Source organism: Aulonocara sp. 'chitande type north' Nkhata Bay, linkage group LG3 (assembly GCF_057382095.1).
Source record: "Aulonocara sp. 'chitande type north' Nkhata Bay isolate Kocher_YH1m ecotype deep benthic linkage group LG3, A_spYH_male_GT1.1, whole genome shotgun sequence".
NCBI lineage: Eukaryota > Metazoa > Chordata > Actinopteri > Cichliformes > Cichlidae > Aulonocara > Aulonocara sp. 'chitande type north' Nkhata Bay.
The window spans coordinates 68,689,468-68,704,757 of record NC_141346.1 but is presented as its reverse complement, the minus strand read 5'-3'; the positions used below and the strand labels follow the sequence as shown (position 1 = coordinate 68,704,757).

General features: G+C 46.5%; 2 protein-coding genes across 3 annotated transcripts; both read left to right on the top strand.

The window, feature by feature from the left end:
• Positions 1 to 1,107: 1,107 nt before the first annotated feature.
• Positions 1,108 to 4,098, top strand: LOC147336827 (uncharacterized). The gene is made up of 2 exons (XM_086287689.1): positions 1,108 to 1,405; positions 3,151 to 4,098. The coding sequence occupies exons 1-2, from the start codon at positions 1,108 to 1,110 to the stop codon at positions 3,561 to 3,563; spliced, it is 711 nt and encodes a 236-aa protein (XP_086143815.1). The 3' UTR covers positions 3,564 to 4,098.
• A 1,689-nt stretch (positions 4,099 to 5,787) lies between these two features.
• Positions 5,788 to 14,979, top strand: tspan5a (tetraspanin 5a). Of its 2 annotated transcripts, XM_086285637.1 has the most exons (11): positions 5,788 to 6,117; positions 6,651 to 6,701; positions 7,551 to 7,697; positions 7,774 to 7,944; positions 8,265 to 8,390; positions 8,500 to 8,547; positions 9,072 to 9,188; positions 9,278 to 9,339; positions 10,557 to 10,664; positions 12,598 to 12,623; positions 12,712 to 14,979. In XM_086285637.1, exons 1-9 carry the CDS (start codon positions 6,037 to 6,039, stop codon positions 10,627 to 10,629), a joined length of 876 nt encoding a protein of 291 aa, XP_086141763.1. In that variant the 5' UTR covers positions 5,788 to 6,036; the 3' UTR covers positions 10,630 to 10,664; positions 12,598 to 12,623; positions 12,712 to 14,979. The 2 variants fall into 2 exon arrangements, with proteins under 2 accessions (XP_086141763.1, XP_086141764.1); XM_086285638.1 differs by lacking the exon at positions 10,557 to 10,664 and having other exon boundaries at positions 5,789 to 6,117.
• The last annotated feature ends 311 nt before the right edge of the window (positions 14,980 to 15,290 follow it).

Here is a 15,290-nt window from a genome sequence, read left to right as displayed (position 1 = left end):
AAAAGAGATGAAGAAGACGTGCAAGGAAACAACACAAGGTCCTCCAACAAAGATCACCACTTAAACATGTTCTTACCTGAACAGCTGGCACTTCCTTCCTTCTCCCTTCAACTGCCTCATTGAAAGAATCTGACTCCTTTCTGGGTAACAAACTCCGCCCCCGAGAGACAAGTAGAGACGCCTTCCTCCTCTTGCAGCCAGAGTGGAAACACTCTGACAGCCAGTGTGTAGTAGTTTGTAATTACTGAACGAAAGCACAGATTAAAGGCTTCACAGGGCACTAATGGAAAGAAGTGCCTCTGGGTAATACATGACCTGGATAGTAGCTGCTGCTTACCTGCAGGGGGCAGCACCATGTTCCAGTTGTATAATATCATACATGCAAAGCCACACAACTCCAGCAGGAAAAGCAGCTGGTGTTTTGTTTCCAAGGATCACATAGCTGATGGATCCTCCTCTCCAGCACTTCCCAGGGAAGCTGAGGATCTGCTTGAAGTTTGAGCCCAGCTTTCAAGAGGCTGAGCTAATCTAGAGGCACCGTCCCAAACTTGATGCTGTAAAGGGATGTCAAACAAGACACCACGACAGCCAACAACCACCACTTCAGCCACTTAAGCAGTGAGGTGTAAACACTGAAGGGGAACGTGGGTCCATGTAGCAGTCCAGGTGTGCTCCCACAAGCTGGAGGCCTCTTCTGTTACAATGCAGTCCTGCCTTCTTACCATCATCAGGGGAGTAGAGACTGATGTTTGATCTGTAAGGTTATAGAGCTGTGTGAACTAATAAACTCTCTTCTAAAGCAGCCACATATTCATAAAGATGCTTTCATTGCATGTATTTCTGCATAAATGTATCAAGACTGATTAATGGAGAGTATGTGGGGTGAGTCACATGGCCATGGTTTCCAGTGCATCGGCCCAGTGGTTGGTTGTTCAGAGAGTGCAGCACTGTGCTTCATTAAACTCCATTTTCGAGGGGAAGTAGCATTCCTCAGGTTCACTAAGCTCTGACAGCTCCTGGGGTTCCTGCACACACTGTTATGCTGCCGGGTGGACTGTCTGCAGCAGCGCAGCAGAAGTGCTGATATCTGATATAAAGGTGGAAACAATGAAAGTGAGAATGGCTGGACGAACACGTTTGGAGGTTTCGGATGTGGCGCTGGGTTTCCTCCTGCTGTGCTCTGTAACGGGCTTGTTGTTGATGGATCAGCAGAGAAACGCCGAGGATGAGCAGGAGCTCGACAAAGCTATTCTGGAAATGCTGCATATCAACAAAGTGTCAGCAAGCCACCATGCTAAACCACATCCTTACATGAGGAAGGTTTACCAGAAGCTGGACTCGCTGGAGGTGCAGGATTTGGGGAAATCAGACGGGACGCTGGTGCAGGGGTTTCGGAGTGTCAGCGGTAAGGATTTCAAAGTCTTCCTTTAACACAGTAATCCTTTACATGTTGCTTTGACAATAACGATGTGATCAAAGACCGTGATCTGCAGTAAAGCAAGAAAACAGCAAGTTCCCCGTGTGTGGATGAGGAACTGGAGCATGGTGTCATGTAAGGGCTCATATGTTTCACTGGAGCACTTGCAGAGCGACTGTGGCCACAAACATGGCCGTGCAGGGCTTCAAGGTCCTGCACGGCCATCTGACAGCACATGAACTGTAAGGGTTCTGCTGCCAATCACAGTGTCATGCTTGTAGTGCCTTGTAATTAATATTAATGAAATGCAGTCAGTCCCTTTCACACGTGCAAACCTCAAGTCAACATTAAAATGTTGCCTTCAAAAGCAGCTTAATTAGTTGGATATTGTAGCGTTTAAGAATAATCACAGATCCAATCCTGCAGTTTTAAGGTGGAATCTTTAGTTATCAACAGGTTAAAGCACCATTTGTGCCAAAGCAGCTAAAGTGAGAAACATGCACATTATTTCAGTCTGTTAATCTCACAGAGACAGTTCAGCGAATCAGCTGAAGTAGCATCATTCAGCACAGACACTGGAAAGTCCCACTGCTGCTCCACAGACCTGTAGCACAACAAACTGGTGCTATAGCTGTTTTTTGAATCCCCCCTTTGTCGTGCAGACTCACCACAGAGCTTCATGTATCCCTGTTTCATGAGTGGAGAGGAGCGTAGTGGCAGCCATGCTGTTCATATCCATGCGTGCTGCTGGAGGCCGCACAAAGCCTGCATAAAATAACTTTTTCCAGCAAACTGTTCTGTACCATCCTCCCCCTCCTCTTCATCCTCCTCACTCCACTAATAACAACAGTACAGCCCACTGCTCAGTATAGTTATGTGAACTCATCATCATCAGCGTGGCTACAGGACAGCTTTGTAGCTTTGGTCACTTTAAGTGTAGGCGTGAACATTAGCTTATAGCTGTGCTCCAGCTGAACACAGCTGCACATAGACAGGTAACATCTGGATCTGGAGCTGAAGTCCAACTGGACCAGAACAGGAACAGAAATGTTTTAACAAACTACAATAATAAAGCGCATCAGCTCCTTGGCTGGTAACGAGCAGACGAGCGGATCTTTTATCATCTGCAGTGATTTTCGATGTCGATGTTTTTGATGCTATTTAGAGGACAAATAAAACTAAGCTGACACTTTGTAGTTCACAGCAACATCCCTGCGTTATCAGAACAGCTTGAACTTTGCTATATGTGTTTTAAATTTGCATCACTGACGTGTGACATGAAGTAACCGCTGCATCTTCTTTCTGCTGCAGCAACAAACGTCTTATTGTTCACGAGAAACCCTGACGTTGCATGTTTGGCCTTGAGTTTGGACTTCCTGTATGGTCCCTCTCGTCACTGTCATGTGCTCCCTCTGATAGTGTTTCCTTTAGTTTCTCTGCTTTCAAATGTCTTCACATGCAGACAGAACGATCTTCAGATGTTTCCACTGAAATCTGCTCATCGCTGCTGCTGTAAAGTTTCTCACCACCAAGAGAAAAAAGACGACATGCAGTGCTGACTCGCCTGATCCACTGCTGATTTTTCTATTTTGTTTTAATTCTTCAAATGAATGAACCTTTGGTGCATATTTACAATCATCTTTGAAGAATACATTGGACTTCATTGATTCTGAGCCTTTACACGGGCGGAGCTGTGTGAGTCCTTCTAACACTCTGTATTTGATGCTTTGCAGGCCCGCAGGGATGGATCTGGTTCAACATCACCAGCTTGAGCCCCTTCATGATGGGTGCAGAGCTGGTCCTGTTCAGGAAAGCCCTCCACCCTCAGCCGCTCAGCGTGTCTGTCACTCTGCACAGTGTCATTGCTTCACGAGGACGCCTGGACGAACGTCCCGTCCTGGAGGAGAGACAGCTGGCCCTGGACCAGCGGCCGCCGTCTGGCTACGACGTCTTCGATGTGTCTGCTGTGCTGACTGCGAAGCCCGTGGAGGCTCTGGGCTTCCAGCTGCGCTACACGGACGAGAGCGGGAGTCTGGTGCTCCATGAAGCCCTGACACAGAATCTGTACTGTCTCCACAGAGGCTCTCTGAGCGAACCCTTACTGGTGCTCTACCAGGCACACCCTCGCTCGCTAACATCAGTCTAATGTAGGTGGAGCCGCCCACCTATGGCTTTAAAGCTACTTTACACGTCACAGACAGTCACGTAGGAGCACGGCAGCACTGAGGCGGGAGCTCTGGAACATTTTGAGGTTAAATTGTGCTCAAAGATTTTTAGGTAACATTTGCATTTTGTTTTTGTAAGACTGCTTAATATTAATAATGCACATGTAATTATTCCCCGGGGAACAGCTCGTGTGCTGAGTCAGTATTAGGGAGCTGACACTGCTGCCTGCATCAGAGGATGATGTAAACATCAGCAGCGTCTGCAGGCGGCTCTGTTCTGTGTCAGCGGAGCTGCTACGTCAGCAGGTGGAGCTCTGTGGTGTAAAGCTGTTACTGTCTTCTTCATGTCAGCGGTCTTTACACTCGCACAGATCCTCTGCCGCTCACGCCTCACATGAAACGACTGTTCCTAAATGTTCTTCTGCCTATTACATCACTTCTATCCACTGTTGCTTTGACCTTTAACCTCTCTTGAAAACTGAACTGAAATAAACCCTCAGCATAAAGAACGGACTGTGGCTGTGCTTGGTTTCTGCTGACTGTGGTTACCGTGATGGAAAACTAGTCAACATGTTAAAGGAACTAGTCAAAGGGAAAATGAGTTGGTGAGGAAACAATATGTGCACACATCCTTCCTGGATATACACAAAAGGAAATGAAACATTTTAAGGCTGACGACAGATCCTTGGAGAGATTTGAAACTCACTTTAACGGAACAGAAACAACACATAGGGAACAGAGAGAGATGTGCCAGCATTGTCCCGGCTCGTAGGAGGAGCTGTGTGGCTCCTCTGATGTGAGGAAGCTTCATTAATGGAGGTGGTAAATACACAGCGACAAACAGAACTCCCTTCATTGGCTTCCTGTTAAATCCAGAATTGAATTCAAAATCCTGCTCCTCACATACAAGGTCTTAAATAATCAGGCCCCATCTTATCTTAATGACCTTGTAGTACCATATCACCCTATTAGAGCGCTCCGCTCTCGCTCTGCAGGCCTACTTGTTGTTCCTAGAGTATTTAAAAGTAGAATGGGAGGCAGAGCCTTCAGTTTTCAGGCCCCTCTTCTGTGGAACCAGCTTCCAGTTTGGATTCGGGAGACAGACACTATCTCTACTTTCAAGATTAGGCTTCAAACTTTCCTTTTTGCTAAAGCATATAGTTAGGGCTGGACCAGGTGACCCTGAATCCTCCCTTAGTTATGCTGCAATAGACGTAGGCTGCCGGGGGATTCCCATGATGCATTGAGTTTTTCCTTTCCAGTCACCTTTCTCACTCACTATGTGTTAACAGACCTCTCTGCATTGAATCATATCTGTTATTAACCTCTGTCTCTCTTCCACAGCATGTCTTTGCAACCAACCAATCACAGCAGATGGCCCCGCCCCTCCCTGAGCCTGGTTCTGCTGGAGGTTTCTTCCTGTTTAAAGGAAGTTTTTCCTTCCCGCTGTCGCCAAAATGCTTGTTCATAGGGGGTCATATGATTGTTGGGTTTTTCTCTGTATGTATTATTGTAGGGTCTACTGTGCAATATGAAGCACCTTGAGATGACTGATGTTGTGATTTGGTGCTATATAAATAAAGTTGAATTGAACTGAATGTATCAATATGTGCTGGCATAAAGAACACGTGTATCAATGCCAGCATCGGATGATCCAATAACTTCACATGAATCTGAAAATCAACCAGAAACATGTTTTTATTTATTCACCAGCTGTTTTAACTGGACCACGCGGAACAGAGCGAGGCCCCGTGTTTCCTCCACAGACTCAGTGACTGTAGCAAAACATTCATTTAACTATGATTATAGTTTTGCTGCAGCGTATGAGCCGCTGTGGGCTCCTGGAGAGAAAGAAAGAAGCTGCAGCATTGAGATTTCTACTGTGTATGAATGTGTGTGTCGTTTCTCTCCAAACATGAATGTCATAAACTTTGGTCTTGATCTGGTTCCGTGGGTCTGACACGACTGTGGGTGAAACGCTTCCTGTCCGCGCGCTTTAAGGCTTCTCCGTGTAATCCCGGGACAGTTTGCGCGTCTTCATTAAACACATTCAGGAGAATTTTCCAAACTAGTGTTTGATCTGGAACGATCGCTGCAATAACGACACGGAAGTACATCAGTGTTCCTTGGATCCTATTGGTAGACTGTCCTGCCTTTGTGTCGTTCTAACCAATCATCTCCGACTCTCCGTCGCACTGGCCCCGCCTCCTGCCGCCTTCGCTTGTCGGGAGCGGCGGAGATGCGCTGCACTTGTCCGGCGTAGATCAGGGCCGCTGTTTGTTTGCTATCCGTGTTTCCTCCGTGTTAGCGGGTCACATCCGTCCGTGTGCCAGGGCCTCTGTGCGGACCGGAAGCCCACGGTGACATGCGTCCACGGAGCGCTGAACCTGTTCCCTCCCGCACGGCACGAACCCCGTGAAGCAGCAGCAGGCCGTGTCTCCTCCACCCACGATCATGTCGGGGAATCATTACAAAGGCCACGAAGTCAGCTGCTGCATCAAATACTTCATCTTTGGATTCAACATCCTGTTCTGGGTGAGCAGCTGTGCGTGGGTGACGTGTGTTATTATCAGTAACGGGGGAGGCATCGATCCGTTACTGACACTTCAGACCACCACCCGTTGCCTACCGGTGGTGGTCAGAGGGCCCGGTGGCGCCAGTGTCCGGCAGCCTCGCCTCTGTCAGTGCGCCCCAGGGTGGCTGTGGCTACAATGTAGCTGCCATCACCAGTGTGTGAATGTGTGTGTGAATGTGTGGATGACTGGATATGTAAAGCGCTTTGGGGTCCTTAGGGACTAGTAAGGCGCTATATAAATACAGACCATTTACCATTTACTCAGAGTAACGTGAGCGTTCCTGCTGCAGCTTAGTCCACAGCACAGCTAATCGGCTTTAATGACAGCTGAGGGCCTCCGTGTGATGGACACGCACACACACTGCTTATTGTTGCTGAGTGACACACGAGAAACGTCACGGGGGAAACCTTTAAATAACACTGAGTCAGTGACGTCATGTGATTGTGTTCGCGTGCATCTTCACCTTAATGAGATGTGGTCCGTGTCTTGCAGCTGCTGGGCATGGCCTTAGTGGGAATCGGACTGTGGGCGTGGAGTGAGAAGGTAAGAACACGTGAGAACAACGTCATTACACTGACTGAGACGTCAGCGTGTTCCAGTGTGACGGACGCGTGTGCGTGACTCCGTGAGCTGCTCACGAGCGTGGAAGCAGCACAGAAACCCACGCTCCTGTCCTGCAGCGTGGACAGCCAAGCATTTCAAAGCAAAGTCAGGTGACCTCCAATCCAAAACCTGATTCATTTAATGAGCCGTCAGTCATTTTCCACACGTGTGTTCGTGTTGTTTAGTGTACTTGACTTTCATGTGAACTTTACTAAAGTCAGAAATGTGACGCAGCTGAGGGCTCCGTGTTTCCCAGGGTCATGTGACAGCACTTCTGTTTGAACGTGGGAAGTGTTCACAGAACTGATAAACGAAGCACTGAAATAAGCAACTTTGGAAAGATGATGTCAAATGTTGGTTTTTGCTTCAAACACTTGTAACTGAAGCCAGATAGCACACACCAATGAGTTAAACTGCAGGAATGTCTTAAAGACATAAAGACCTGGACGGCCGCTAACTTTCTGCTTCTTAATTCAGATCAAACTGAGGTTATTGTACTCGGCCCTGAAAAGCCTAGAAATATGGTATCGAACCAGATTCTTACTCTGGATGGCATTACCTTGGCCTCCAGTAACACTGTGAGGAACCTTGGAGTCATTTTTGACCAGGACATGTCCTTCAGTGCACATATTAAACAAATATGTAAGACTGCTTTCTTCCATTTGTGCAACATCTCTAAAGTTAGAAATATCCTGTCTCAGAGTGACGCTGAAAAACTACTTCATGCATTTATTTGTGGCCCTGTTGACCAAACCGGCTCAGACTGAGTGCTGCGTCTGTCCTCTGCAGGGGGTCCTGTCCAACCTCTCATCTATCACAGACCTGGGGGGTCTGGACCCAGTCTGGCTCTTCATGGTGGTTGGGGGGGTTATGTTCATCCTGGGCTTTGCCGGATGCATCGGAGCGCTGCGGGAAAACACGTTTCTACTGAAGTTTGTATGTTCCAAATCGTTGTCACGCATCAACAAGCAGCAGGCTTCAGTGTGCTGAGCGTCTGCTTCTTCTGTCGTAGTTCTCGGTGTTCCTTGGAATCATCTTCTTCCTGGAGTTAACGACGGGAGTTCTGGCGTTTGTCTTCAAGGACTGGATTAAAGACCAGCTCAACCTGTTCATCAACAACAACATCCGGGCGTATCGGGACGACATCGACCTGCAGAACCTCATCGATTTCACTCAGGAATATGTAAGTACTGACGCGTGACAATGTTATTACACCATCATCATACATGATCATACTGGTATTGGTGTCGTTGTAACAGCGTCCGCGTCACGCCTGCATGCTAATACACGTGCCGTGTCCATGAAGCTGTAAAGCTGCGGTGCAGTCTATGTGCTGGACGGGTTCATTGTAGTGAAAGTTTGTATTTGACATGAACTGGATCATTTAAGGAGTAGTGTCCATTTTTAACGCGCGTCTTTCTACGTGTCCGTCCTCGGACCACCTTAAAGCGTGTGCTGATCGTGTGCAGTCCTATTAACAGGAGTGTTTGTGCCTGGCTGCAGTGGGAGTGCTGTGGTGCTTTCGGAGCAGACGACTGGAACCTGAACATCTATTTTAACTGCACTGATGGAAACCCCAGTCGGGAAAAGTGCGGCGTTCCCTTCTCCTGCTGCACCAAGGACCCAGCGGTACGACTTCCCCACACATCGTTGTTGATGTTGGCGTTTGTTTGTCACCGGTGTGGTCAGCTGACTCCACCTGCTCACGGCTAAACCCAGGATTGTTTCTTGCTTTCAGGAGGACGTGATCAACACTCAGTGTGGCTACGACATTCGAGCCAAACCAGTAAGTAACTGGTAAACCAGTGAGTAACTGGTAAACCAGTGCGGGGGCGCAGAGTTGGGTCATCGTAATGATTTATTGGCCTCACAACAACATATAGAAGGTATAATACTAAGATTTAAAACATGTCATATATGACCTCTGACCTCTTGTTCGAGGGCAGCAGATTGGATCATAATAAAACTAAATGTGTTTCAGACTTCCTGTCAGTGTGTGTGTACACGTGAAGGCTGTGATACATGCATGTAGCATGTGATTAACCAGCATCACATGCTCATCCATCAGCTCCATAACGCTGTTAAAGGCCCGTCTGTCACAGGTCAGGTCACGGCAGTCGTGACAAAAACGCCACGTTTGTTAAACTTTTAGTAATCGAGGATACAAATGATGATCTCCGAGTATCAGAAGTCTGAACGTTGCAAAGAAAGAAGGAAACAGACTCGTTGTTACAGGTCATTTCTGTTCCTGTCACGACCAAAGCCCCGGGACATGAATATCTGAAATGACACATGTTTGTGTGCACGCAGGACTCCGAGCAGAAGGACTACATCAACGTTAAAGGCTGCGTGCCCCAGTTTGAGAAGTGGCTGCAGGACAACCTCACGCTGGTGGCGGGGATCTTCATCGGCGTTGCGCTGCTGCAGGTCGGTGCCGCGCACCTTCGGGTGTCGAGCGAACGCATCGTGCTCTCGGGTCCTTCGGGTGTCCAACTCTTCTTGTGTTTCATCCACAGATCTTTGGAATTTGTTTGGCTCAAAACTTAGTGAGCGACATCGAGGCCGTGCGGGCGAGCTGGTGAGAAAATGCTGCACACACACGTTTCACTGATTGGCAGCTCGAGCCACACCGACACGGGCTCTGTTATTAACTGATAGCCATACTTGATGTGAGAACAGACAGCTCTGCTCCCAGCAGCTGGTCCTTACAGCAGTCAGAGCGCCCTCTGCTGGATCCACTGTGCAACATCTGTACCAGTAAATGAAACGATTTGCAGACAGCTGCTGTGGCCAGTACGTGTCCACACATCCGTCAGTACTGGGAGACAGTTTTCCCCAGTTTTGGGACAAACTGTGTAAAATGTGAATAATAACAGAACACAACAATCTGCAAAGTCATAAATGTGACAGCAGAACAGCTTTATAAAGAACAAAGGTTCGTTTCATTTGATGGCAGCAGCACGTCTGAAAGAATTATAGTTCGTTATATCCAATCACTGTTATTGGGATCGTACTGGTTGCCATGACTGGTTTGTTAAATGCACTGATGGAGAGCGTCTCTTTTTGCTGTGTAAAGTACTCTCAGGTCTTAACATTTCATTGAACAATAACCAACCATAATGACATTTGTCTGTAAACATCGTGTGACCGTACAGATGTTTGATGGCTCTGTGTTTTCCAGCCTCAGTAGAAATGCAAACGTACCTCTGGGAGGTGTTAAACACTCGCACAGCTAGGCGACCTCATGGAGGGTTCACGCTGCGCTTTGATTGGTGTTGCTGTTTGAAAGAGTGGAGGTCAGAGGTCAGACTCACTGAGCAGGGTACTGAAGTGGACTGCTGTTCTCAGGACTTTGTGAATCTTCAGTGAGTCAGATAAATGTGGCTGCACTTCCAAACAGGACTTCGACACACTGGGTGCAAAACGCCCTTTTTCACAGTCGGTTCACTTTGCAGCAAATGATCATCAAAAACATTCGTAAATCGTTTAAATGTTCTGCAGTAAGAGCTGTCGTATTAGTGAGTGTAACAGTCAGCAAACATCAGCACAGCTTACGGCTGCAGTGTGAACTAAAGAGCAACATTTCTTCATTGCAATGCTCCATAATAAACCTGCATCCACACAAACACTCCTGTCTGCTGGGACTCGTGTTTGTTTTCATAGCTGTTGTAACGTCACAGTTTTATCCTGCAGCTCTGACGCATGAATCAAGCGTAACATTCAGTTTGCTGTTTAGGGACAAGGCTTATTGAGCTCCATCATCACACTCATTCTTCCTCCTCCATGCTTCATCAGGGTGCCCCCCCCTCTCTACATGCGCCGACTCCCACCGTACTCCAGCAAGAAAGCGTCGGCTTACTACTCGTGAGACACTCGCACACACCGCATGTGTGTTTGTCACCGGTGGGTGTGATGGATCCATGTGGAGACTTCTCTTGAGCTTTGCTGTGTGATCTGTGTGCTGTTTAAGGTGCAGCTGTGGGGTAGTCATGTGACCCTAACAGTGTTGTGTGGAAGCAAGAATGTGCCACAAACTCATCATTTTTCATTATTATTATTATTTAAAAATAAATGTGAATATATAACAAATACATTTTATTTAAAAAATTCTAAAAAATAAATTATTAAATTAATAATTCTTTAATTACAATTAATGAATTCAGTTTCGTATTAACACCTAACTACTACTAATTACTACAAGCTGGCAGTAGAAGAACCCCCACCAGCAGCTAGCATATTAAAGCTTTGTTAGCACTTGAACACGTACGTCTGTCCCACCATCCACACGCTGTATTTCAAACCAAAGCCTGGCTCTTTGCTCTCCATGCAGCATGTCCTGTTGTTTTAGTGTAGCGGTGTTAGCTAGCTGTAGTTAGCAACACGTTAGCGACTGTCGCAGCAGACCATCTGTCCTGGTTTTAAAGTGCCACAGTTAGAAATGAAATGCTGATATGATTTTGATCACACACATAACGACGCCATGATGAACAGAAACACAGGAATCCACGTGCCCAAGAAGCTGAAAAAACAATGCAGGAACTAGCTAACAGCTAGCATGTTTGGCTACAGTGGCACAGTCACAGCTCACTTTCTCCAAACGTGGCTCCTGTTGTGCTAAACTGCACAGAAGCCCTGTAGCTGCATCTGAATGCTACCAAAGCATGCTAATATTAGGCTTGCCTTCACTGTGGTCAGTGTTGTACCCACAACATTCAGCAAACCTGAGGTCAAAGGTCAAACTACACTAATGTATTTACTACTTACTGTGCTGGTAGCACAGCAGCTGACGTTTAATCAGAGTATAGCATCACGTCAGTACTGCTTGCTGTCTGCTAGCATAGTCTGCAGTAGCAGGCAGGTAGAGGACTGTACGTCCATAAACCATCAGCAGGACCAGTATTTGCTTCTTTATGCAACGAGGAACAGGATGACCTCTAACTGGCCACTGTGTAATGGCTCTGACCAAACAACAGACTTCATGGGGCGGCCTCCAGTGGACTCTGATTGGCCTTTGCCATAGAATACCAGAACTGGCAGGTCCACCAGTGGGGCCCTGTGCTTTTCATAGATTCACCCTGAGCAATGTGAAAGACACGAAAAGGGTCTGGAGAGGCCGTGGAAATGTTATGCTGCCTGTGACGTCCTTAATATGATGGAAAAGAGTTCAAACCCACAGAAACAGAAGAAAAAAGATGAAATAACGATCAACAATAGTCCAGGAAAATTAATAAAAACGTTTGTTTGCAGCAGAAACAGCTGTTTGACCTGCAGGAACAAAGCAGGCTGTCAGGGTTAGGGTCCAGCACAATGCAGGGCCTTCAACATAAGCACTAAGATGTTCAGACCAATGCTGAAATGAACCGTAAGCCCATGTAATGTCTAAGTGCAGGCGTTTTATTGTTGTGCTGTGAGCAGTCGATGTAAACGCATCATTTCAGGTAAAACAGATCAGAGGTTACATCAGGTACAGGTGCAACTCAAACATGTGGAGCAAACATGCTGTTCATGTTTGACTGGACCCTGTTTGTCAGCGTCCAGTTAAACTCATAAGGATCAGTTGTCTGTTACTGAACAACATCGTCATTCAGGAGTCTAACAGTACTGAGTGAAGTGATGCTACTGTACATCAGAGATGCAGTCATGGTCAGCGGTCAGAGTTGGGGCACTTTGCTTTCGAAGCCGTAACCTGTGATTGTTGCAAAGTCTTCCCTGACCCTGCAGAAGATCCTTGGTGGTGTCACCCTAAGCCTCAGCCTTCTGTCACCGCAGCAGGCTTGTTAGTGACGCACCGAGTCGTACAGTTACTAAACGCCTCTTTCTGTCTTTTCCTTTCCAGCTTCTTTACCTAATGCAGCGTTTAAGGTAAACACTTAAACTCAACCAAACTTACACGGTGATATAAAAGCAGATGTGACCTGTAATATGTTTTGTCCTTCTTCCCCATGATCAGCTCCAGCACGTCGGGGAGATCAGACCCGATCACGGCACCATCCCTTACTGAACCAGCACCTTTGTTCCAAGGCACTAATATGTGAAATGACTTGTATATAAACACTGTGAGTAACTACTGTACAAAGAAGGAGAGCACTGTTAGCATTCGCAGCGCTCCAGGTTTGATAGCTACATCTAGAGTAGAAGTTTTGATAATGTTTTTGATATTAGATATTTTTCACTGTAGTCATTACGGGCCATCGTTAGGACTGCGGCTCGTGCTCCTCACACTCAACCACTCGCTTCCTGTACCTTTGCATTAGTTGCGCTTGACTGCAGCACCGTAGGGAGGAATCTGTTTGTAAGTGGATATCTTTGCATGCTGCACTGACAGCAGCTAAACATGCTGTAAATACACAGTACGAATGAAAGAAGGGATCACTTCAATGACTTCCTTCTCTACTGAAGAAGGGAAGTGTTTGAGGATGTTGCTGCCACGTTCATCACCACCTTGTAGCTCTGCAAGCACTGGAGTGGATCGCTAAACTCCTCCCACTGCCCTACCCCTCGCTCCGGTGTGACACCTCAGTATTCTTTAATCGGCTCGTTTCAGATTGAAATCAGTTTTAGTGAAGACGTCCACCTTAGAGCTCGTTGAGACTGACCTGGAACTTGAAAAACAGAAACCGTTCTTCTGTTTAAAGAGGATTTATTATTTGTTCTTATCTTCTTGGATCATTTTAAAGGCAGCAGCTGTAGCTTCTCTCAGTGCTGCTTGGCTCAAAGGGAACCAGTTCCCATGGACTCGTGAGAAAATACCCAACTTCACAGTATTTCTAGAACAGCGGTCTCCACCCTTTTTTGCACCACGGACCGGTTTATGTCCGACAATATTTTCACGGACCGGCCTTTAAGGTGTCGCGGATAAATACAACAAAATAAAACCAGTACTGGTACCAAAAAAGATCAGATTTATTCATAACACACGGGAAAAGACCCAGGGAAACTGAGTTAGCGAAGAAACTGATTAAAATAATAGCACTGGCTGACAGTCGGGCTGGCCTCCACCCTCTCGTCTATAAAGCTGTGGCTCCTAACATGGCTGCAGCCCAAACCTCCACTTTTCAGCTTTAGATTTCAAAACTGTGACACCACTTTGTTCTTGTCTGTTTGATATCATCTGTGGAAACTACAGACAAATTATTTAGAAAATGTTAGTACATTTCAGTTTGCATCACAAACACAGAGTTCAGCTGATCTGAGGCTCCAGCTGGGCTCAAAGACAAAGCTACACGTGACTCCGCCCAAAACAAATCCTGATACTGTTGCTCAGTAAAGTCACAGCTTTGGATACAAAGACAAGAAAATGATTCTAAAAACGACCTGTTCAGTTACAGTAACTAATGATGAAGGACAGAGACGTTTGAAGAAAGTAGTTTGTGTTGTTGGACAGTTACTCGCTCCGTCACATGTGAATAAACGAGTCATTATTACACTTGTGCTGTTTTCAGGTGTCACTCTGATTATACTCGTTGGTTTGTTGTGTCCTTACATAACGTCACGCGCCGTCTCGTTCCACATCTTTACTTAAACACTGAGTGAAGTTTGGTGAAAATTATCATCCTCAATGCTTCATACCCAGCGTTTTTCACTTGAATCAGGGGTGTCCAACTCCAGGCCTCGAGGGCCGGTGTCCTGCAGGTGTTAGATCTCACCCTGGGTCGACACACCTGAATCACATGATTAGATCACCAGGCCTCTGGAGAACTTCAGGACATGTAGAGGAGGTCATTTAGCCATTTAAATCAGCTGTGTTGGATCAATATAACATCTAAAACCTGCAGGACACCGGCCTTCGAGGCCTGGAGTTCGACACCTGTCACTTGAATGAAAACAGACGTCGTTCACCAAACGAGCTCATGTGCTCCGTGTTTCCTTTGGTGATTTAAAGTGATTTGATTGGCTCACAGCATGTACTTGTATTAATGTGCTAACTACCTTGTTTTCCTTGTCACGGCGGTTATCAAGTGTTCCCCGGAGCTCCACAGAGTTCTTTTCTACTCACAAAGGGATCAGTAATGTTTTTGATAATAACTATTTTACAGTGAACTTGGTTTTCTAACTCTACACCTGTCAGTACTACTGAATCTGCAGCGACACGTTTGGAGGTGGTGACGATGCCTCGGTGATCTCAGAACACGCCATAGACACTGGACTGTAACCGCCTCCTTTCATGTCTTTGTCTCAAACTGCTTTTAATATTAATAAAGGTGATGACATTACTGATCATTGTGCGTCTGAGTTGTTCATATTTATGGTTAGTAAATATGTTTATGAACTGCACTTCCCATGAGTCAGTGTGCCGACTGTCACTGCTGATATTGCAGAGACGTGTTCGTGAAGCAGAGCCATGCTCCAGCCTAATGAGTCAAAGCCTTGATTCTCTGAGCAGAGCACTACGGTGAGCATGAAGAACACTTAGGTCCTGAGACTGTCAGAAGAAGAACCAGAGGTCATGGTCGAGACGAGGCTGGAGGAGCTTTAGAACAAGTCACAGATGTTCCTGAACTCTGAAGATGTTTCTTCTGCAAAGAAGAC